This window comes from Terrapene carolina, unplaced genomic scaffold (assembly GCF_002925995.2).
Source record: "Terrapene carolina triunguis isolate 2854851 unplaced genomic scaffold, T_m_triunguis-2.0 Scaffold84, whole genome shotgun sequence".
In the NCBI taxonomy this organism is placed as follows: Eukaryota; Metazoa; Chordata; order Testudines; family Emydidae; genus Terrapene; species Terrapene triunguis.
This window is the reverse complement of record NW_020664435.1, coordinates 17,336,618-17,361,736: the sequence shown is the minus strand read 5'-3', so window position 1 is coordinate 17,361,736 and position 25,119 is coordinate 17,336,618. Positions and strand designations below refer to the sequence as shown.

At 41.5% G+C, this 25,119-nt stretch overlaps 1 protein-coding gene across 2 annotated transcripts in view; it reads left to right on the top strand.

Annotated features, from left to right (window-relative positions):
* The window catches only part of KLHL7 (kelch like family member 7), a 38,966-nt gene that overhangs the window by 5,132 nt on the left and 8,715 nt on the right, over positions 1-25,119 (top strand). The window contains exons 2-7 of one of the 2 annotated variants that reach the window (XM_024223290.1): positions 5,361-5,463; positions 7,897-7,990; positions 9,343-9,467; positions 10,380-10,555; positions 14,175-14,349; positions 16,950-17,092. In XM_024223290.1, coding sequence (XP_024079058.1) covers positions 5,361-5,463; positions 7,897-7,990; positions 9,343-9,467; positions 10,380-10,555; positions 14,175-14,349; positions 16,950-17,092 — 816 coding nt within the window. The remainder of the gene's footprint in view (positions 1-5,360; positions 5,464-7,896; positions 7,991-9,342; positions 9,468-10,379; positions 10,556-14,174; positions 14,350-16,949; positions 17,093-25,119) is intronic. The other variant, XM_024223297.1, reaches the window with a different exon arrangement.

Genomic DNA, 25,119 nt, shown 5'->3' with positions numbered 1-25,119 from the left:
TCTTCTTTCACTTATGACTGCTGTTCTGTGCCAGCTATAGTGGCTCTCAACACTCAATTGAAGGGGACAAATAAGCAGGCTGGTAGCAGAGCCTGAGTGAGGGAAGATATCAGCGTCTTAAGGGCCTAACTGGCTCCTACTACTTCAGTTGACTGCCTGTTCTCCTCAAGTGGGTTCAGGGAACCAGCAGGAAACAGGAAGCTCCCTGAGAAGCTGGTGTTAATCAGTCCAGGCTCCTGGGGGTGCTAGAGAGGTACATAAGAGGCTCCTCCTCCTCTCTTTCCCTGCAGCTCCTGCTGCTTTCTTTTATTCCTTCTCATCTTTTCTCCTGCCTTCCTATCCTCAACCTCAAAGGCACTTGAATCCTAGAATTAAGTTTGCTTTTGTGGAGTTGGTTGGTTGTTTTAAACAGAGTTGGCAGTTTTTTAAAGAGACATTACTAAGGGCACACAAGCAAACTATCCCACTGCATAGGAAAGACAGGAAGTATGGTAAGGCACCATGCTAGCTTAACCAGATCAATGACCTGTAACTCAAAAGAGAGTCATACAAGAAGTAGAAACTAGATCAAATTACAAAGGATGAATATAAAACACCACCAAAAGCATGTAGGGACAAAACTAGAATGACCACGGCACAAAACAAGGTTAAACTAGGTAGGGATATAAAGTGTAACAAGAAAGCATTTTACAAATACATGAGAAGCAAGAGGAAGACCAGGGTCAAGGTAGGTCCATTACTTAGTGAGGAGAGAAAGACAATTACAGAAATTCATTCTGTAGAATGCCATTCACTCACAACACCAATTTGAGGCCACTGAATGGTGCTATCCCTTGTTTGTAAGCAATTTGAGGCAGGGAACATCTTCTCAATACATGTACATACAGCGCCTAGCACAATGAGGTCCCAAATCTTGATTGAGGCTTCTAGGTGCTGCCACAACACAAAAAAATAATAATGTGTTGGCATATGGGTGCATGGTGCTTTATTATAGCAGAGCACCAGCACCACTGTAGTTAAGATTGAACATCACTTTCAGGTGTAAGGCTGACTCATCAAAGTGTGTTAAAATCTGCATGCTTACTCAGATTATCTTGAGATTTTCAGTGACACACAAGGGTGCTGGGTAATGTTAGTAGACCAAGTTAGAGGTCATCTGAGAAAAGTGTTCCTTAGATGTAGCACCTCCCCCCCTCCCACCACCAAAAAAAAAAATACAACATTTTACAAAATCTAAGCTTCTGGGTTTTGCCCATGCTCAGACTGTGGCTCTAGTCCTCCCCTCAGACTGATCTCAGGCACTTGGGATTTAGTTCACTAGTGCAAGACACTCAATGCCCCTTTGGAGGTTTATGCTGTAGAACAGTGGTTTCTAAATTGGTGTCCCTGAATCCCTGAGGGTCCACCGTGGTTTATGCAGGGGTCTGTCCCTTGAACCAGGGCTGGAACATGTTGGAGGACACCATTTTGTTCTCAAAATAGTATCTTTGGGGTGTGGGAGGGAAGGGAGTTTGAGAAACACTGCTGTAGAAGGTATTCAGGGTTAAGTTAGGAAAGTAGGGGGAGCCAAAGAAAATGAAATGCACGTGTGCAGCAAGACTAAGGCCTTGGCTACACTTGCGAGTTACAGCGCTGTAAAGCCACCCACAGCGCTGTAACTCACTGACCGGCTACACTGGCAAGGCACGTACAGCGCTGTATCTCCCTGGGTACACCGCTGCAGTTACTCCACCTCCCCGAGAAGCATAAGAGATACAGCGGAGTGGCTACAACTCTCCCCTGTGAGTGTGTACCAGGAATCAACCTGCAGCGCTGTACTGATCACCTTGTCAAGTGGCCAGTCCTCTCCATTGTTGTGACCGGTTGCAGGAATGCGGAAGTGCCTGTTTCAAAGCTGTACCACAGAGAAAAAGCAAACAGTTTGCTGTTTGCTTTGAGTGAGTGAGTGAATGAGCAGGGGGCCGGGAGTTCGGAATTTGCAAAATAGAGTGCTGACACACTCCAAAAAGCACTCTCTCTCCCCCTACACTCCCTGTCACACTCCACCCCACCCCCACCCCCCGTTTTGAAAAGCACGTTGCAGCCACATGAATGCTGGATAGCTGCCCATAATGCACCGCTCCCAACACAGCTGCAAATGTTGCAAGTGTGGCCACGCCACTGCGCTGGCAGCTGTCAGTGTGGACAGACTGCAGTGCTTTCCCTACTCAGCTGTACGAAGACAGGTTTACCTCACAGCGCTGTACAGCTGCAAGTGTAGCCAAGCCCTAAGGGTTAGTCTACACTGGCACCACTAAAGCACGGCAGCACTTCCAACGTGGCTTGTGTGGTCGCAGCACAGCGCTGGGAGAGAGCTCTCCCAGCATTCTAAAAAACCCACCTGCACGAGGGGCATAGCGAGAAAGTTCCAGCACTGTAAATTGCCAGTGTAGACAAGCCCTAGGGCTCTGTTGAAATGAGGATTTGCACTGTATTTTCACAATAATTTGATGGCTCAAGGGAAATGCTGTGGCCATTGAACCTGAGCTGCACCCATGCACTGTAAGTCCAAACCCTATCCTTGGCAGAAATCTGTAGGCATGTTGCCACTGTCTGCCTCTCTCAAGGGGGCTTATGTATTTTTGGGAAATAAGCCCTGAGTAGTACAGTTAATTTAAAAGGGGTTCTAACTTTTCTGGGAAGTTTCTCTTGCTGCCCTTCCACATGTGAGCTGGCAACTGGGGGACCCTATCTCTCTGGGGGTCTAAGCCCTCTAGGTGGGGAGTTGAAAACAGGCATGTTTGGAGCATGCACCAGGCACAAAGTGCTGAGATTGTGGGTGAGAATGGACTTGCTCCTTTCATAGGACAGGCTCATGAGCTCTGACACTGGGGAGAGGGAGTGAGAATACCTACTGTGATGAATGGAGCAATTCACGCCTCTCAAAGCTGTTGTTTCAGGCAGTATTCATCTCCATGATGTGCTACCCTTCTGCTGAGAACCTCTCATTGAACAAATGGACCACTTCGCTTTTTATTTCCACTCCAATTTTTACTAATTTAGATCATTTTATTTCTGTATTTCCATTGCTTCAGCTAATGGTGGCAGGGCAATGTTCTTAATGCTATATTCAGTACACATAGTAGAACAGCTCAAAATTTATCAGATGTATGGTCTGTAAAATAAACTCTTAGGCATGCAATTTTAAGTTAGTCAAGTGAGTAACCCAAAGGATTCCATGGAGCTACTCACATGAGTGAAGCTACCTGCTTAAGAATTTGAAAGATTAGAACCTTGAGGTGTAACTATTGTCTGATGCTCTAGAACATAGGCGCCGACTTCCCCTCTTTCCCGCAGGTGCTCGCCCCCGCCCCAACTCCGCCCCCTCCCTGCCCCTATTCCAACTCCTTCCCCAAATCCCCGCCCCGGCCTCGCCTCTTCCCCAGAGCGCATCACATTCCCGCTCCTCCTCCTCCTCCTCCCTCCTGGAGCGTGCTAACGGCGGGCTGGGAGCTAGTCGGAGGAGCGGGGACGCGGCGCGCTCAGGGGAGGAGGAGGAAGTTGGGCGGGGGGAGCTTGGCTGCCAGTGGGTGCAGAGCACCCACTAATTTTTCCCCATGGGTGTTCTAGCCCCGGAGCACCCACGGAGTCGGTGCCTATGCTCTAGAACCATTGGGTGGGAATGAATGAGTGTGGAAATATTTCTCATCCCATAAAACTACCAATTTTAGTTAAAAAGAGACAGTCCGGATTGGGAGGCTCCAAATATGACATCTTAAATTGCTCTAACAAATGTGTGTGCAATAGAGGAAAGAAGGCTTTGTACTGAAGCTGAAATCAGTTTCCTTCTCCTAGAGGGTTGTATTTAGTTTTGCTTGTGTTCACACACTTCTGCCATCTCTGGGGGGGAGGTGAAGGAAAGCATTTTAAGAGGAAAAAATTAACTACCATCTTTGAGTGAAAAATCTGACTAAGAAATAAAACTTGTTTGTTTAGAAGTCCCACCTTCTCTAGGTACATTTCAAATGGCGGCATGCTTATTTTTTATAACAAAGCAGGGAGGGGTAGTTGACAACAGGTCATGTTTCCAAAGTGTTGTGCAAAAGTGTTGGCAGCTTTTAATACCGTCACTAAAAATCTTGGCTTTGGTCCCTGCTTGGACCCTACCATCTGAATTAAATGCAGAATATTACAGTTGTGCTTGTCATAAGTCAGACAGCATTTCTGTTTAAGCCAAATGTGTTTAGGAATTTCTAATTCATCTGTAAAAGGACTTGCTCTGAAGCTTTACCTACAAGGTCTTGGGTTTGGAGCAATTTTTTTTAAGACCAAATTTGGTCTTTATTGCTTAAGTATTTTAAGCTACAGGTGTGCAAAGAGACTTTTTCTGGTGTACACTTGTTACTCAAACAAATGTTTGTTTAACATATGCATTATTTTTATGAATCTGTTGTTGTAGCTGTAGGTGCTTCTGATCTGTGTTATTTCCTGAGTGAACCAAAAACTACTAAAAGAGCATTTAGGGATCTGACTGAAACTCAGATAATCGGATATTTAAACTATCATTCTGTTTTCCCTATCTAGTTCTGACTATGCACACTTCCTTCCCACTCTATTAATGGGTTGTTTTGGTTTAACTTTTTTGCAATAAGGGAACTTCATGTACCTCCGAATGAAGTTCTAATGCTAGACAGCAATATTAGTGAATTCAATAAGAACCTGATGCTATATGTCCTCGGGTCCCATTGAAATCTGACACAAGTCAGTGTTCATGTTCTTAAAGTCAGTCTTAAAGGAATGCCAACTTTAATTCTATTCATTTATATATATTCCACCCCCACACACTATTCTTGCTCCAACAATTTTTCTAGTTTTACAGGTGCTTTCTCTTCCCGTCACTGTGTGAAAGATCACACAAATGGGAAAAACTGTCTGACTAGATATTCAGTGCTGTCAAAATATACCAGGTAACCAAACTGAGTAAACAGAAAATTCTCAGAACAGTGATCTTACATGTTACTTAGACAATGACAGGTAAAAAATAATTTCTTTGTGGAAACTTTTAAACTGACAACTGTCCCTTTAACTTGCATATTTTTGAGTTGATGCTTGGGTGATCTATTTGTCTCCAATATAAAGGTGCATTATTGTCTTGCTAAACAGGGTAAACCAAGATTGATATGTAAGCCTTAACTTTGATCATCCCTTCACCTTTGTTTGGCGTATCTAAACTACTAATTGTTCTTATGTTTTTTACTTTACCATTATGTGATGAGCCTGCTAGCTGGAGAGCAGAGAAAGCAATGGATTTCTGAAAACCTCTTTTAAGATAATATTCTTGTGTGTATTTCTCACAAAGTTGATCTTTACTTTTTTATTAGAAAACTCTCTGTGATGTCATTCTCATGGTACAGGAAAGAAAGATCCCAGCTCATCGTGTTGTGCTTGCTTCAGCCAGTCACTTTTTTAACTTGATGTTTACTAGTAAGTCTTCTCAAAATTGGCTTATTTTAATGTTTTTAATATTTAAAATAAAAAGGTTAACAACTTTTTGCCAGGGGTTTTTGAAGAAGATAATAGAGACTGGCTCTTAAACAATTGGAGGGAAAGCTCTTGTACTTTCCTCTCTCCTTAATTTCTCTCCTTCCCTCATGCAGCGCTGCTTTTTACCCTTTTTATCTTCTCTTGTTAAAGTCAGTGGGGCTACTCATGTGATTAAGTATCTTCCTGTGGAACTCCTTGCCAGAGGATGTTGTGAAGGCCAAAACTATAACAGGGTTCAAAAAAGAGCTAGGTAAGTTCATGGAGGATAGTGGCCAATGGCCGGTGCCCCAGAGGGAATGAACAGAACAGGTAATCATCAAGTGATCCATTCCCTGTCTTCTATTCCCAGCTTCTGGCAAACAGAGGCTAGGGACACCATCCCTGCCCATCCTGCCTAATAGCCATTGATGGACCTATCCTCCATGAATTTATCTAGTTCTTTTTTGAACCCTGTTATAGTCTTGTTCTTCACAACATCCTCTGGCAAAGAGTTTCACAGGTTGACTGTGCGTTGTGTGAAGAAATACTTCCTTTTGTTTGTTTTAAACCTGCTACCTTTTAATTTCATTTGGTCATTCCTAGTTCTTGTGTTATGAGAAGGAGTAAATAAGACTTCCTTATTTACTTTCACAACACAGACATGATTTTATAGACCTCTATCATATTCCCCCCCGCCCCCCTCCCGGTTGTCTCTTTTCTGAGCTGAAAAGTTCCAGTCTTATTCATCTCTCCTCATACGGAAGCCGTTCCATACCCCAATCATTTTTGTAAAATTTCAGAGCCTGCAAGTCCACTCAGTCCTACTTCTTGTTCAGCCAATCACTCAGACAAACTAGTTTGTTTACATTTGCAGGAGATAATGCTGCCCGCTTCTTGTTTACAATGTCACCTGAAAGTGAGGACAAGCATTCTCATGGCATTGTTGTAGCTGGTGTCGCAAGATATTTACGAGCCAAATGCGCTGAAGATTTGTATGTCCCTTCATGCTTCAACCACCATTCCAGGGGACATGCGTCCATGCTGATGACAGCTTCTGCTCGATAACAATCCAAAGCATTGTGGACCGATGCATGTTCGTTTTCATCATCTGAGTCAGATGCCACCAGCAGAAGGTTGATTTTCTTTTTTGGTGGTTCGGATTCTGTAGTTTCCGCATTGCAGCATTGCTCTTTTCAGACTTCTGAAAGCATGCTCCACACCTCATCCCTCTCAGATTTTGGAAGGCACTTCAGATTCTTAAACCTTGGGTAAAGGGCTGTAGCTATCTTTAGAAACCTCACATTGGTTCCTTCTTTGTGTTTGTGAAATCTGCAGTGAAAGTGTTCTTAAAATGAACAACATGTGCTGGGTCATAATCTGAGACTGCTATAACATGAACTATATGGCAGAATGTGGGTAAACAGAGCAGGGGACATACAATTCTCCCCCAAGAAGTTCAGTCACAAATTTAATTAACACATTTTTTTTAACGAGCGTCATCAGCATGGAAGTATGTTCTCTGGAATGGTGGTCAAAGCATGAAGGGGCATATGAATCTTTAGCGCATTTGGCTTGTAAATATCTTGCAATGCCGGCTACAAAAGTGCCATGCAAATGCCTGTTCTCACTTTCAGGTGACATTGTAAATAAGAAGAGGGCAGCATTATCTCCTGTAAATGTAAACAAGCTTGTTTATTTTAGGGATTGGCTGAACAAGAAGTAGGTCTGAGTGGACTTGTAGGCTCTGGAGTTTTACATTGTTTTGTTTTTGAGTGCAGTCATGTAACAACAAAGAAATCTACATTTGTAATTTGCACTTTCACGACAAAGTGATTGCACTACAGTACTTGTATGAGGTGAATTGAAAAATACTATTTATTTTAGAATTTGTACACTGCAAATATTTGTAATAAAAATAATACACCCTTTGATTTCAGTTACAACACAGAATACAATATATATATGAAAATGTAGAATAACATCCAAAATATTTAATAAATTTCAATTGGTAGTCTATTGTTTACCAGTGTAATTAAAACTGCGATTAATTACGATTAATTTATTTTGAGTTAATCGTGTGACTTAACTGCGATTAATCGACAGCCCTAGTTCTTATGTTCGTAAATGTGAGTAGAACTTACAAAAGTGAAGTTATTATTGGAATATTAATAATAAACTTTTATATTATGACAAAGTATAAATTAATTTTGTTTCTATTTAAATAGTTCCTATGTGTGAATATTTAGGTTCTGGGAATGCTGGTTTTATTTTGTTTTTGTTTTAAGGTTTTCCCCTTGGCATAGTTGCTTTACTGCTGATTTTTGTGACTGGTGGAAAAATAACTGCTCAGAGAATGATAGACTGATGTAGTTCTATTGTTACTTTTCATTGCAGCAAATATGCTTGAATCAAAGTCCTTTGAAGTGGAGCTAAAAGATGCAGAGCCTGACATTATTGAACAGCTTGTGGAGTTTGCTTATACTGCAAGGTAGCTTGTTGTTTAAAAATTTGTCATTTTTGCCAGAAAGTTTAAAGCTTAGTATTCTATTTATAAATGATAAAATCTCAAAGAAAAAAAAAAAAGCGTGTGTAGTTCAGCGACTTGTTACTATTTATAGCTCCTTATTTAAGTCTTCCTTAAAATTTGTTAACATTGGTAAAGTTTTTTCTCTGTACCATAGTCATTCAAATACTTATTCCAACTAAAATATTAATAATGTATGCCTTGATCCTGAAAACACTTAAACTTGTATCTTAAATGGGGCTACGTGTGTGTACATGTACAGTAAGAGCTAGGAGTATGATTTCCTCTGCTCGTGTAAACATATTTACGCTAGCTCTCATCTGAGCTGTGTCGAGTACAAGCTGAGTCGAGCTAGAGAAGTACGTGTACACGAGCATGGAATGACACCCCTAGTTCCATGTGTAGACATAGCTTAAGTGTGTATAGTTGAACTCTAATGTGCTCGTGTGATGAGGGCCATAGTGATGTAACTTAATAAAACAGGGTTTCTGTTGTTCCAGGTTAGGAACTTTTTAAAAAAAAATTGAATATATAATTGGCAAGTTTTTGCTTTTGTTTCTAAATAAACATTCCCAAGTGCTTAAATGCTGTTTGCATTGCTACATGGAGTCTCTAAACATGGGTCTGACAGCACCTAAAACTGATAGATGCAAATATCAGTGAAAGAGATACCAAAGGCTCGGATCCTGCAAGCTGCTGTCTGTGGGCAGGCACTTGCATATATATGCCCCTGTTAACATCAGTGGAGCTCTACATGGGCGCCGGTCACCAGAGTCTGCATATGCAGAATAGCTTGCAGGACTGGGGCAAATGTTTCTAGGAAGATTAGATGGGTAGTTCTGTAAACTTCATAACAATATTTCTTTTCTCTTCTGCTTTTAAATAGTACTTCAGTCACCTGGAATGTTTATATTGAGCTTATTTGGGCTAAAAGGACTGTGGGGTGACACTTGATGAAGAGATGGTCCGTTCCTTCAATCTGCTACCACTTGTATAAGGGCAAATTGTACAAATGAGGGTTGCAAGATCAGGCCCCTACAAATGTCCAGAGGTTAAGAATCATCCTTTAGAATTAAGGACCAGTGGTTCCAACCTGTCTTTATTTGCTTATTGTTATGCTTACATACATTATTAGGGGAGGGCAGGAAAGGACCCAAAGAAAGAATACATCTCACCCTTAAATATAAGGTAAAGCTGGCTGGGAAAGAGTAGGGAAATAATTTTACAGATGTTTTTGTGTAACTTTGTTTAAATGTTTCAAACACCAGTAGCTTGGTAGTTTGTGGTGCTCATTTTGTACTAAATGTGTTTTGCAGAATTTCCGTTAATAGCAATAATGTCCAGTCTTTACTAGATGCAGCAAACCAATATCAAATAGAACCTGTGAAAAAAATGTGTGTGGATTTTTTGAAAGAGCAAGTGGATGCTTCAAACTGTCTTGGTAAGTGATTACTTTAACACAGATGCATCATTTTAAAGGTATTCTTTGAAAAATGCCAATGAATGTTTGGAGCTGGGTGTTTTTCTTTTTAAAAGACAACAGAATTTGCACAAATCAGGTATATATCATTCAATATGTCATAAACTTTTGAGACTTTACTTGGAAACTTATGAACTGCATAATATTACTAAAAACTTATCCCACCTAGATCAACTCAAGTTTCAGAGCAGCTTCTACAAACAATATTTCTTATAAGAGGTTCCGTGGATTTAAGTATAGGATCCTGTTTAGCAGAAATGAAGATTATAGTGTCATGTTCTTGACACTTTTTAAGGAACTGGTGTTGTTTTCATTATAAACTGAGGTCCCAATTCGACAACTAGCTTTGCCTGTGAAGAGACCCATTAACCTGATCCAATTATGGGCTTGCACAGGATTAGGATCCAAAAGTGGAATAGCATTATATTGTGATAGAAGTACACCTCTACCACGATATAACGCTGTCCTCGGGAGCCAAAATTTTTTACTGCGTTATAGGTGAAACCGCGTTATATCGATCTTGCTTTGATCCGCCGGAGCGTGCAGCCCTGCCCCCCCGGAGCACTGCTTATTCGGGTTATATCGAGTCGCGTTATATCGGGGTAGAGGTGTTATTTCTTTCCCTCCTTTCCGCTGAGATAGATCCATAAATTGGTGTTTGCCTCCAGTTTCAGAAGAATAGAAGCATTTAGTTCTTTCAGCTTGACTTGCAGATGAGTTATGGGTGCTATGGGTAAAACTGTGTGCTATGTAAGTAATAAAAATACCATCATTTCAGAGATACTTATTCCATTGGCGTGTATGAAAACTTCTTGCAATACAAACTTTGGGAAAAGTCCAACACCTTTTTATATTTTCCACCTCCCTGTATAGGTATAAGTGTATTAGCAGAATGCCTAGACTGTCCAGAACTGAAGGCCACTGCAGATGACTTTATCCATCAACATTTCACTGAAGTTTACAAGACAGATGAGTTTCTACAGCTTGATGTTAAACGTGTGACACATCTCCTGAACCAGGACACACTAACTGTAAGGGCAGAAGATCAGGTAAGAGTCCAGTTTTCTTAGTAAAATGTGTCTTCTGCCAGCTAAATACATCAATTGAAAGGTTTAAACACTGACTTACAATGTATTACATTTACTATTTCCATAGTGCTTCATAGATCATGGAATAATTTATGAACCCTGACCCAGAAATCTTTCAGTCCTATTCAGACAAAAACAAATACAGGGCAGCATTTCAGGTGTAGGAAGCTGTGTAGTTGTGAGGATGGCTTCAAGGAAATAAGGAGGGGATTATGGAAAGAGTTCTGTCTATTTAGGTCCATATATGACCTCCATTGCCATCATTAAAGTTAAGATTTTTGTCCCAGGTATTTTTAATAAAAGTCACAGACAGGTCGCAGACAATAACAAAAATTCACGGAAGTCCACAATCTGTCTGTGACTTCTACTAAAAATACCTGGAGAAGACTAACACTGGGCGCCCCTCCAGGGGCTGACTGCTGGCTGCTGCGGTGGGCTGAAGCTGAAGAAGTTATGGAGATCCGCTGAAGTCATAGAATCCGTGACCTCCGTGACAGAACTGTATCCTTAGCCATAGTACATGAGCTGAGTTGGAAGGGGAGTCTATATAACTGGAATGGACAGAGCACTCAAGAAACCTGGAAATGGAGAAAGAAATGGGATTGACTAGATAGAAGATCCAAGACAATGCTTGTAGGCAGCTAAAAGGAGCCAGAAGACCATTCAGTGAAAGGAATTACTGCCGTTGTTGATAGCCCTAAAAGTTGCCTTCACTCCATCCCATTTGGAATGTAAGACTGCAGATATTGCTTCTGCATGTTGTTTTCTAGCCAGTCTTTGCAGCTACAGGAAAACTGGAAAAATCGGGTTAAGAGGAAACCATGAGCAACTTCCTGTCACAGTAGCAAACAAAAAGCAGTGTGTGTGCGTGTGTGTGTGTGCGCGCTAAGATAAAATTGGCATCTTGCTGACTTTAAGGTTTAGTAAGTTATACAGGCTCTAAGATTAGTTCAGGTTACTTAATATAGCTGCTGCAATAAAGCATTTACATAAAACTATGTGAATTTGCTTGGGCAAAGACTAAATAACGAAGCTTCAGTTTATATCAAACTCTGTGTGTGGTCTTTTTTGTTTTTTTAAATGTTGGGTGGTAAGAACATGAGAATTGACTGCTACAAGCTGTGGAAATGAGTGAAACTTCAGCGTTCTAGCTGTGGGCATGGAAACACTGAGACCACAGAGTAACACCCTAGAAGCTAGAAATGCACGGTCCAAAAGCGTTGGAGTACTTTTTGGGGGGGTTGGGTTTTTGGTTTTTTTGTTTGTTTGTTTGCAGGCTTAGCTAACTAATAGAATAGAGTTAAAGCCCTAAGCTGAGGGGGTGAGCTCCAGTTCAGCTAGGTTGTAAAAGATTTTGTGTAGGAAGAACTTAGCCTGCATAAAAAGCCTCTAGGAAAGTGGATATGAGAAGATTGAAGTTGCATAAATTGTTATGTGTTCTCAAAGGGAACTTACTCCCAAAATGTCTGCTGCCAGCCAAGCACTCCTGCAGGAAGGGTGATTGTTGTGTGTACAATTTATTTATTTATTTATAATGGAGATATCCTATCTCCTAGAACTGGAAGGGACCTTGAAAGGTCATTGAGTCCAGCCCCCTGCCTTCACTAGCAGGACCAAGCAATGATTTTTGCCCCGGATCCCTAAGTGGCCCCCTCTAGGATTGAACTCACAACCCTGGGTTTAGCAGGCCAATGCTCAAACCACTGAGCTATCGCTGTCCCCCATCATCTGGACACCCCGGTAGCTTGTGTACTACTCCAGAGTGCATTTAGCTTAAGCTAAGGAAAGTTGGTTTAGTTATAAACTACCTTTCATATTTTTCCTGTATATGTTTCCATCAGTAAGTGTATATCATGTTTTCTGTTGCAATTATACATCTGTTGGGCTTACTTAGCCTTTAGGGTTAGTAATAAACCTATCTTTTTTTCATTCACCCTTATTTTCTGATTTATAATTCATAGGTAAAGGGGATTATAACTGAAATGTTTTAGTCTGGTCAAGAGGACAGTCCTTTGACCTTAGTAATTCAGAATGTGGCTAAGGGGTTTGGTGGCAGAATACCCATCCAGTTTGAACTCTTAATTACTTTTTATGATCAGTTTTCAGCTCAAATGTGTTGTGACAGCATGAACAGTAATAACTATTATTTAAAGTAGAAACTGTCCTGTGTAAACACACTAGATAAAGTAAAGAAACACTTTGCATTCTTGAACAAACAGCTGCTGCATTTACATACAATTATTTTAGCATGCAAACCCTGGATGCTTTTTTCTTTAAACTTCACCCAAGAAGACAACAGAAAAAATGCCCACATGTTGCATTTCGGCATACTTGGGTTCTTTACCAAGTTAACTTACCGTAATGTTGCATTTGCAGTAATCTGCTGTTAATTGTTTTAAATAACTTTTATTTGAAGTGGCCCTCCTAACAAAGGTGCTATGGTAATGTGGAATAAAAATAATATAAATATGTTCTGAGACATACAGTTCCAGTATAATTGAGATTTCCCTCACACTGTAGACGAGAAACATTTAAAAAAAAAAACAAACACAGGTACAAGGTACTTCAAGTAAGGGCAGGGTTATAAATCTTGTGTTGTATTATAACATCTGCCTTTTGCTTTGGTCCTGGTCATACAAATCCTTATACTCATGAGTAGACTTGATATTAGTGGGGCTATGCAGGTGAGTAAGAATTTTCAGGATCGGGCCTTTCATTTGAAAATAGAATTGGTTTGCATAGACCTCTCAAAATCTGAAGCCTTCGTAGGCTGTATTTATCCTAAAGTAATATGTTTATTTAGTTTAGTTTAGTGTTAAAGCAGGAGTTCTCAAACTGGGGGTTGGGACCCCTCAGGGGGTCGCGAGGTTATTACATGGGGAGGGGGGGTTGCGAGCTGTCAGCCTCTCCCCCAAACCCAGCTTTGCCTCTGGCATTTATAATGGTGTTAAATGTATTAAAAAGTGTGTTTAATTTATATGGGGGGGTTGCACTCAGAGGCTTGCTATGTGAAAAGGGTCACCAGTACAAAAGTTTGAGAACCACTCTGTTAAAGTATGTTGGATTTTTCATATTTTTGTGAAATTTACACATTCTGGAATCATAAATTAGATGAACTTTCAACGTAGGGTGGCCAGGTGCCTGATTTTTGACCAGAAAGTTCAGTCGAAAAGGGGACCGGGCAGTGTCCAGTCAGATCTACTGACCAGTCACCCAAAGTCTGGTTACTGCTGGCGGGGAGGCGCTGGGTCATCACCCGTGCCATCCCCTACTCAGCCGGGGCCACCACCTTCCTGCGTCGGGCTGCTCCAGCTCCCAACCTTGGCTCTGCAGGCTAATCCCCCCCCTGACCTGGGCGGGGGGGAGGGGAAAAGCAGCGAGCGACGTGGGGGGAGGGAAGAGGGAAAGAGGAGTGGATGGGGACAGAGTCTGGGGAAGAGGTGGGATGAGGAGGTTCCAGCACTCCTGCCAGAGTGTCCGTTTTTTAAATATTACCAAGTTGGCAACTCTATTTCAACTACACAAGAAAAACTGTTTTGCAGCTTTAGCTACTTTACTGGGTTTTGGTTTTGTGTTTTAGGTTTATGATGCAGCAGTCAGGTGGCTGAAGTATGATGAACCTAACCGCCAGCCATACATGGTCGACATCCTTGCTAAAGTCAGATTTCCTCTTATATCGAAGAACTTCTTAAGTAAAACCGTACAAGCTGAGCCACTTATTCAGGATAACCCTGAATGCCTTAAAATGGTGATCAGTAAGTTGCCTCCGAGTTGCATATTTTAATATTCTATACGATCAATTTAGATGCGTAACTTTTTTTGCTCTCTGACTGTTGCTTACTCTAATATGAAAATATTTTTCACTGTATTTTAGTTTAGTTTAAATGTGGCAATAACTGTATGCCTTCTAGAGTGTCTAGTTTAGCTGAAGTTAATTAATTGCTTGTCAAATAAATAGCACCTATTAGAGAATAACAGATATAATGAGAAAAGAAATGAAAGTCAGCGGTAAATGATCCCAACTTAGTGATAAGTAATGAAATGTGGCTTCCTTGTCACGATTATTAGGGATAATTGGGAGGGTTAGTGTACCTTCGAGACTAGCTAATAACTTTAATATTTCTCAGGTTTAGATTGGAATTAATAAGAAATGTTTATGTCAAAATGTCTGAGTCTATGAAGCTTCCCTAAGTGACTTAAGAAAATTAAACCTATGCTCCACCATCTCTGGTACTAATGCAGACTGACAATTGGGACTAGAGATACAGCACTCTAAAGGTGCTGAATGAAATATCTCTGACATAGTCTGTGTTTATTTAAATGAAACAGGAAGGGGACAAATCCTCCTACGCCCCCTTCCTGACCTGTATTCCTAATGCAATCCTTAAATTCATCAAATGCCAGTGATGAATCCAGATATTCATAAACATTATTCAGGTTTTTGGAAAGAAAATCCAAATTTAATTTTAGCCTTCCAATTACTGCTGGAATAAACTACATAGCACTGCTTTAAAAGCAACACTCAGCCATTTTTTTCCTGCTAACCTAACTCTTACAAACTTAAGGCTTCATCCTGCAGGGTGCTGAGTGATCTTGACTCTCAGTAAAGCCAAATGGAGGTTAGAGCTCTTGGTATAAACCCAGGGCAGGGTTGAGGAGACAAGTTATACCACTGCTGATATTAGTAAAATTTTTGGACATACCAGACTATTTCCTAAACAGACAGTAAAGTAAGTGCTTGGATTATCTTTGAAAAGGTCTTATACTGTTGCCACAGGTAAACTAAGGTTTTGGTTTGGTTTTGTTGATGAGAAGGGGAACGCAAACAGCTGCCTCTCCTCTGTGGTGTTAGCTGGAGACTAAAAACAAGTCAATGTCTTCCTAGCATACTTGTATCCCCTATTTAAATTTTGCTGGTCAGGCTTCTCTTTCCTTATACTTCTACTTTGGACTTCCTTTTCTATGCATGTTTCCTTCTGTCAGTTTCCATGTGGCAACTTTCGGTTATGTCTTTAACTAAATGGATAGATTTTTAAACGAATAGAGCATGCAGGCACCTTTTATCCTTGTTCTATTTTGACGTTGCTAGACCTGTCTGACATGGATCCTAAAACTGGGCATCTGTCCTATCCCCATGTTCTACTACAGCGGTTCTCTCAACAGGGGGTCCGCGAGCCCTTTCAAGGGGGCCGCAGGACCCCATGGCTGAAACCCAGACCGTGAGCCTAGCGCCCCCTGTGGGGCTCAAGCTGGGAGGTGCAGGGCTGAAGTCCCAATCCCTGGCACCCCATGGGGGGCTGAAGTCCTGATCCCCACCACTATAGGGGCACAAAGAGCTCCCTGGGAGAATTTCCTATTTAGGTTGTACTGAGCATTCTCACCCGAACTGAGCAGGCTCAGTAGGTAACTGCTATTGGTGGAAAAATGTGCCGGCTGTTGTTTTTGCCATTACACAGGCAGTGCGTGGCAGCTGCTGCTCTGGCTGGTGCCATGGAGCAGGCCGCCGCAGCGTTCCTTCCTCTCCTGCTGGTGCCCCGGGTTAAAGCTGCTCCTCATCTCCCAAATCCCAGTCCCCTTTGCTCCCGCAGAGGCAGCCAGTAAGAGCCACCCAGGTGGGGAGAATCGACTCCGTGGCTGGCAGACCCCTCTGGCAACAGGACCCCACAGCACACAGCCTTTAGTACCCCCCTCCCTGTACCCTGAGCTACCCCGTGCCCACACACAGCTCCAGCTACCCCCGTCCCTACACCCTGAGCTACCCCCAGAGTGCACACAGCTCCAGCTACCCCCCTCCTTGCATCCACAGCCACCCCCTGTGTGCACAGCCCCAGCTATCCCCTTTCTGCACCTCAAGCTACCCCCTGCCCGCACACAGCCCATAGCTACTCCCTCCCTGCGCCCTAAGCTGTTTTCAAACTTTGTGAGCTAAGCTCCCATCTTTGAGTTCTAATTTTTGGTTGCCCCCCAACCCAGATTGGTGGATGGTCTGCTGAGGTAAGTCAGGGGGTGGAGGGTGGCACTCCCTTCCTGGACTCCTGGCCCCTGCGCCCCTCCCCCCCAATAGAAATCAAACTACACCTATGCCCAAGGCCCCGGCCCCCCACCTGACCCCCCGCTGGGCCCTGGAGTTTTTATAGCATGTTGAGGGGGGCCTCAGAGAGAAAAAGGTTAAGAATCCCTCTTCTACTATATATTCTCTCCTAAATGGAAAAAATTGATGAAAATTTTCATGAGTGAAAAAAGTAGGTTTAAGAAAAATGCTGGATATTTGGAAAACGTAGCTTAAAATTTGTTTCTCTACAATTATCATATGCATACATACCTCTCTGTACAATCTGCATGGATTTCCTTGTAGGTGGAATGCGATATCATCTGCTGTCTCCGGAGGACAGAGAAGAGCTAGTGGAGGGCACGAGGCCACGAAGGAAAAAACACGATTACCGCATTGCCTTATTTGGAGGATCACAGCCACAGTCTTGCAGATACTTTAATCCAAAGGTAAACCATTGCGTCAGAACACATGCAGTGTCTCTGTTGTAATTTCCATTTGTTGTGGTGGTGGTGGTGGTGGTTGTAGTGGTATTAACTGAGCACTGATGACCTACTTGGTGCTGTACAGATAGATAGAGAGAAAGATATGTGTGACAGGTTGGACCCCCCTTTCCGGGGTCCCACCTGATGTGCTGGTGTCCCACTGAGCCCACCTGTCCCACCAGACTGGGTCCACCCCCACTCTTGCTGCTGTATCAGGCTCTCAAGCCCTACCTCTGTGAGTGTGCTGGATGGGGGACACACCCAACTGTAGAATCTCACACAGTCTGCAATCCGCTGTGTGTGGAGGGCTCAGCTCAGGGAATTGCCCAGCACTCTGGTGCACACACCCTCTGGAGTGTTAACCCAAAATTATATTGTCTTGTCCTGTATTGTATAGAAATGTATACAGCGTAAACTCATGAAATTCGCCCCCTCCCTCAGTGTGGAGGAAGTTATGCACAGCTTCCTCCCCAACCCTCAAGTTATGAATTGTACAAAATGGGTTTTGGAATAAACAAAAAATGAGTTTATTAACTACAAAAGGTAAATTTTAAGTGAGTACAAGGGATAGCAAACAGATCAAAGCAGATTACTGAGCAAATAAAACCAAACACGCAAACTAAGCTTAATACACTAAGGAGTACTGGCCACAAATAATCATTTCTCACCCTAAATGTTGTTTCAAGCAGGTTGCAGAGTTTCTTGAAGGTAAACTGCACTGCTTGCAGCTTAAATCTCCAGGGATTCCTTTTACAGGCTGATCTGTCTCGCCTGGGCTCACTCCCTACCTCCCCCAGCCTAGTTCCTTTCCTGAAAACACCTGAAGAAACAGTCTTCCTCCTTGGGCGGGTAGGTAGTCGAGAAAAGCCTAGATTAACTCACTCCTCAGCCTTAATAGGATTTACATATGGCGGGAATCTTTTGTTTCCTAGCCCACCCCCTTTCCAGTGGAAAAATACCAGCTCAAGATGGGACCCTGTACCAGGTGACATGACCACATGACCTTGTAGAGTCAAAGCAGCATCCCAGGAAGCCTCTCAGGAAGGTGGGAGATTAGTATTTTCAAAGCTCTATTGTCCTTCTTAATGAAACCATCCAGGCTGATTGCCTACTGTCTGGTGGGCGTTTCAGTTGTAATTGCTACATAGTCAATATTCCTAACTTCAGATACAGAAATGATACATGCATGCAAATTGGATAATCACATCAGTAAATCATAACCTTTCCAATGATATCTCACATGATCCCTCTTACATAAAACATATCTTAGTTATGCCATATTCATATTATGACAATATTTTTATGAAGAATATGGGGTGTAGTGTCACAATATGGTCCTGGCCCCAAGAACTTAATTTTTAAAGAGGAAGGTTAACTTTGATATTCTTAAAACTACCTATTTACATACAGTACTTAATTTTTATTAATGGTACCAAACTTATTTCTCTGTAGTACTTGATATAAAACTGATTTAATATAACTTTATTCAAGAGCTTTATCAGCAATGCCATCCCTGTTGGAAACAGATAAATACCAGGAAATACTAGCATAAAGTAATTAAGTAGGAATACGTTGTGTGAGGAGAGATCATAAAGAGACATCATCAATTTTAAAAATTGCACTTTTCTCTGCTTGTTTTTAACTTGACTAGATTTGAAGTTGGTGTCTCTTAGCCAATTTTGTATTCATATTAATTGTACCTTGTCACATTTACTGATCAACCTTTGATATAAAAAATTTAAAAACTGCATACTTTTTAGTGTAAATTAAGAGGTTTGCATGTATGATAGCACAGCAGATTCCAGAACCCTTTTACACGATGCAAGGATTTTTGTTCATCATTCTGATATCGGGTGCTTGAGCTCTGCATAAAGATGACAGGTAATTACTACTAAGTCACAGTGGTGGGTGCATCTTGTTAGTTCTAGCCAGCATCTAAGGGAGTGGGAGCCTTTCTGAAACACAGGGAACTAATTGTTGGGCCGAAGAGGATCTTTAATTAAAAATCTTAAAAACCAGCCAAGCTTGGAGATTCAAAGACTGAGGCCAGAATGGACCATTAGATATCTATTCTGACTTCCTGTATATTGCAGGCACTTAAATTTCACCCAGTTAAGCCTGCACTGAGCCCAACAACTTGTTCTTGGCTGAAGCACATCTTGCAGAAAGGCAACCAGTTGTGATTTAAAGACCTCAAGAGATGAGAGAATCCACTGCTTCCCTTGGTCGTTTGTTCCCATGATTAATCACCCTCACTGTTAAAATCTCCAGAGTGATTCTTGTCTGCATATTTATACCTGCCTCTGGAAATTTCCATTACATGCATCTGACGAAGTGGGCATTCACCCACGAAAGTTTATGCTCCAATACATCTGTTAGTCTTAAAGGTGCCACAGGACTCTCTGTTGCTTGTTAAAATGTGTGTCTTATTTCCAATCTGAATTTGTCTGGCTTCAGTTTCTAGCCTCTGGTTCTTGTTATGCCTTTCTCCACTAAATTAAAGAGCCCTTAATACCCCGTATGTTCTCCCTGTCAAGGTACCTCCCAGTCTTCTTTTTGATAAGCTACACAGCTCTTTAAGTCTCTCACTGTAAGACATTTTCTCCTTATAATTTTTGTGGCCCTCTTCTCCAGTTTTTCAACAGCCTTTTTAAAATAGGGACACCAGAACTGTACACAGTACAGTCTCACCAATGCTGTGTATAGAATTAAAATCGCCTTCCTACTCCCCAGCATGCATCTCCAAGGATCGCATTAGCCCTGCTTGCCACAGCGTCACTTTGGGAGCTCATGATAAGTTGTCCACTTCAGAGTCCCTGACTTTCAGGATACAGTCCCCAATTCTCTAGGTATAGCCTGCTTTCCTTGTTCCTACATTTATCACTTTGCATTTGGCTGTATTAAGGTGTATTTTGTTTGAATGGACCCAGCCTACCAAGCAATCCAAGTTGCTCTGTGTGACTGCCCTGTGCTCATAATTTACCATTCCACCAATCTAAGTATCATTAGAAAATGTTATCAGCAGTGATTTTATATTTACTTCCAGATCATTGATGAAAATGTGGAATAGCATGAGGCCTAGTACTGATCCCTGTGGAATCCCACTAGAAACGTCCCATTCAGTGATGATTCTCCCTTGACTAATTTTTGAGAATTATCCGTTAGCCAGTTCTTAATCCATTTAACGTGTGCTTTATTGATTTTTTTGTTGTTGTTGTATAATGTAGATTTTTTTTATTTCAGTTACTAATAAATCCAAACAGCAGGAAGGGAGTAAATTTAGATGGTATGCAGTGTATATATACTCTGGTAACCTCAGCTGCTTATAGAAAGATTATCTATGCTTTCCACTATCACCCCAACACACACACGAATCCTAAAACACATTGATATATATTTTAAAAATTAATTGGGGTGATATGATGTGTTTTTATAAAAATACCACAAAGGAATATACCATACCAGACGTATTGCTGTAAAATTGGCATATCAAATATGTGTTACAGTTTCAAATGGCTGTATGCTGTGTGTGTTTTTGGTGGACTGTGAAGGGCCATTTGAGGCCATAGAACCTATGATTCAGAATGTAGGAGTCCATGGGTAAAATCTTGGGTTCCATTTGAAGCGAATGGCAAAATTCTCATTGACTTAGCTAGGATTAGGATTTCATTCCATGTCTCTTCCTTTTTGTGCACAGATAGTCTCCCTTGAAATCCAGGAAAATGTAACCAGACTTGCTCTTTCCTATACCTGCATCTGTCACTTGGCTCTTAGAAAGCACTTAAATTCTCTATCTCCAAAGATGGAATTCTGTTAGGAACTGTGGATTCCTAAATAATTAATTGCACTTTACCTCTCTGATCACTTGATTCACATACTAAAGAAAGATATATGAACACTGTCTTTGTAGGAAACAGAGTAGAGATTTATATGGTAGGATATCATTTCCAGGGTAAAATGATGAATTCCCAGCAAGAGGTTGTTCAGAGAGGTGCAATCCATGTTTGAAAACATACCTTCTATCTTCGATCAGTCTATTCATCCTCTTCAAACAGTTATTTTTTTCTGACATTTTAACAAGGCTGTGATATATGCCTCTCTGTGTTAGATCAAATTGTTTCTCTTAATCGCAGATCATAGATAATGTATGAAATTATTTTAAGGCAGAATGGAAACTGGCTCTGAGTACTACAGCTTCAGTCATTAATTGGTAGTTCTGTTATCTTGGCTTAGAGCAGGGGTCAGCAACCTTTCAGAAGTGGTGTGCCGAGTCTTCATTTATTCACTCTGATTTAAGGTTTCGCGTGCCAGTAATACATTTTAATGTTTTTAGACGGTCTCTTCCTATAAGTCTATAATATATAACTAAACTATTGTTGTATGTAAAGTAAATAAGGTTTTTAAAATGTTTAAGAAGCTTCATTTAAAATTAAATTTAAATGCAGAGCCCCCTGGACCGGTGGCCAGGACCCGGGCAGTGAGAGTGCCGCTGAAAATCACCTCGTGTGCCGCCTTCGGCACGCGTGCCAGAGGTTGCCTACCCCTGGCTTAGAGTATATCCAGTCTCTTTGCCAACATAACTAATAATAAAAAGGCTAAATTCCATGATAAGTACTTCCTGTTAATTGAGGTAAAAGTGGAGAGGGGGGGAAGACCCATTAATAACTATATAAACTAGTACAAAATTCCTAGATATTTTTTTGAAGGCTTAATCTTGTAAAAGCCCCTGATGTATGCTATGTGTGTGTGCTGCAAGGCAATAACTTGCAACTTGAAGAAAGGTTGTGTTTGCTGTCAGGTGATCTTCAACCAAAACCTAAATGAGATATTACAAGTAAGAGCCCTTTGAATTTTCCAATGTTCTGCAACAACTACTCTGGCCCATCACAAGGTCAGAATTATTTGACTCTAGATGGAGCTTTGTGCAGCCCTGCTTGGTCAGAAGAACTCCTGAGTTATGTGGCCTTGAAGGTGGGATGGTAAAGAGGAGTGACAAGTGGGTAATTGGGGATCTGAGAATCAAAGACAGGGTAAAAGCATTTTGTAAACACTGGCTGGAGCTCATACACTTGTGCTGCTAACTAGCCACATATTAGATGTTCCATTTGATATATGTTGTTGAGCAGTTCTGTATTTGCTCAACAATACTGAAAGAGCTTTTAAAAAGTCTCTCAAGCAGCACTGTAATTAATCTTTTATTAAATTAATATTGTGGTATCGCCTAGAAGTCACCGAGCAAGGGTCAAGGCCCCAGTGTGCTTGGAGTTGCAAATGCTGTGTCCGTGTGCATATACCATCTAAGGCTCTAATCCCGCAAAGATTGGCGCACATGCTTAACTTTATATATTGCCAGTGATCTCATTGAAATCCGTAGGACTGCTCACAGTACAAAAAGTTAAGCACATATGTAAATCTTTACAGGGCCTTAGTAAAGAATAAAACTCAGTTATATGCTGCCTGCTGCACACAGGTTTGATAGAGAGGTAGTCCTTCATATTTAACTTTAATGTAGAGAGTTTCCTACACTTCTATTGAAGAAACACTGCTAAAGGTTGTTTCCAATCCAGTAATTTGGAAGGGGGAAGCTATTTGGTGGGAAGGAGCATTGCCTTCAAAGAGGGTGATTAAGCATCCTCCTCAACCTGTCATCAATATTAAAAAAAAACAAAAAAAACCCACCGCCACTTGGAAGGAATTTCAGATGACAGATCACAAAGGAATCAAGTTCTGTGTGGGAACCAACACTATTATTAATGCCCTCATTCAGCAAAGCAGGTGGTTAAGTGCTTTGCTGGACTGGGGCCTTAGAGCATTATCATTAAATAAACCCACAGGGATACCAGTTAGTCTTCTATAGGTTATAGAAGGATCATTGAGTCCCATGTTGCTATCCTCTTATTTTGGGATTTAGCTGCTGTTTAACCTTGGAAAGTCCTGCCTTTCCCTATGTCTCTGATTCATCCTTTGCTGTGATTATATAATACTTCTCCAAACTAGACTAAGTATCCTCCTTGGAGGAATACTAAAAAAATGTTATAGAGTAACAACATGGTGGTTGCATGACATCTGCTATTGTAGGAGATAAAATATAATTTAAATCCCACAGAAGTGAAGAAACTTATGAGTTAAAGGGACACAATCAACTTGCAAAAATTGCATGTCTCCCTAAAAATGTTGTCTCTACTAGTGTTACAAATAACAATTGTAAATAACAGGGTGCAAAAGATTTCTTTCAGGTTGTTTATTTAGTACACAAAGTGCTGTCAAATGCAGATTTTTCTCCTGTACAGACTGCTAGTCGGTTTTCCTGGTTTTTTTTTTTTTCCTTTGTCATAAAACAGGGAAGAGGAAAACCATTTAAAAATAGAAAAATGTGATTGCACACATTGGCACAGAAATTAGGAGGAGTGGTTGGAAGCTATTTCTGCCTTTTGTCAACTTGCTATCTAGTCAATTAAGTGTCCTTTTTAAAGTTAAATTCTGCTTTCCTAGATGCACTATGGCTAAGGGCTCCTGTGATGCATGCCTTTCCCTCACTAAGAGGGGGAAAGAGTGGTGCATCATGGAAGATGTAGTTCAGCTCATAGAGGAGAATGATTGCATAAGGCATCTGAATTACAGCTTCCATGAGACGCCATGGCACCATTTTAATTAAATATTTCGGTTTTCAATATTTCATTTAAAATAAATCTAAATCATGTGCAGGAGGGGGGGGAAAAAACTACTTCCCAATCCACGCTGCTGAATAGCATGACAGATGGGTAACAATCCTGGCTTCTTGTTAAGCCGTCAGCACAAATCTTGTATGCGTTACCCCGAGTCAGCTTTTTTTTCTCTAACAACCTGAACTATCGAGTTCAAACTTTCTGGCTTCCCTTTTTTACTCTCCTTTACCCCCAAAACCAACCAGGCCTGACACAGGCTAGTAGTGGGGAGCAGTACCTCATCGCCAGAACAAGACCTTGCTTGCTTCTAGTTAGAGGATGATGAGTCTGCTGAATAGGTCACCCCAGAGGAGGATCATGGAAGGCCCTGGGCTTCCCTACAAGGTCTGAAGCATGATTCTGGAGGAAATAGGAGTTGTGGATTGAGGCTGCTGAAGGGGGTCAAACCCACTAGATCCCCTCTGCAGTTGAGGGAGAGAAGCTTTTTGCAATGAAATCAGGTAGAAAACAGGATGATCTTACACAAAGTAGCAAGAGAACTTGAGGTTTAAGTATTCCTTGATAAGATTAGTTTTCTTCCAGTGCTGTAGCATACCTTCTCTGGAGGCTGTCAGGAGGGTCAGCCTAAACAGCATCCTCATGTGGCATTACTGATTGTGACCCGGGGTGCCTGGGGCAGCCCTCACTGGAAATGCCACGGTCAGGGCAGGCTGCGAAAGGGAGAGCAGATTCTTCCAAGACTTGTGGGTAACATTGAAGTTAAACTCCGCAACCAGTCACAGACTGCGCTTCTGATCCTTCTCCCCCCTACCCCCCACTGGTTATCAAGAAGCAAAAAAGAAATCACACAGCCCCCTTATTGCATTCCAGTTCTCTGGCTCTCAGTCAGCACCTAGGTCCAGTACAGTGAGAAGTTATTTAAAAAACTCTGCTCACATATACAGAAATGTTCTTCTGACCCCAAAGGTGATGCAAACACATAAATGAGATTATCATATTTGGCAAATTATATCATTTTTGCAGATATCTTACATGACATATCTGGCACAACTCATTGCAATTTTACAATACTAATGTTCATAATATCCTAAAGTGTCCCCCAAATTCCATACAGCATCATACTGATAACTTAAACAGTAGTCCCAAAGGTGACATAAAATAGAATGGTCTTCCACTACCCTTGGGGGGCCCTTCTGCCCCACTCTTGTGGGGCACTGACAGATTTTTTCCCCAGAGCCTAGCTCTGATCCAAGCTGCTGACCCTGGAGCCTTTCTTACCAGTGTGGATCCTGATTCCTGATCTCCCTCCTGGCCATCTGCCTGGGT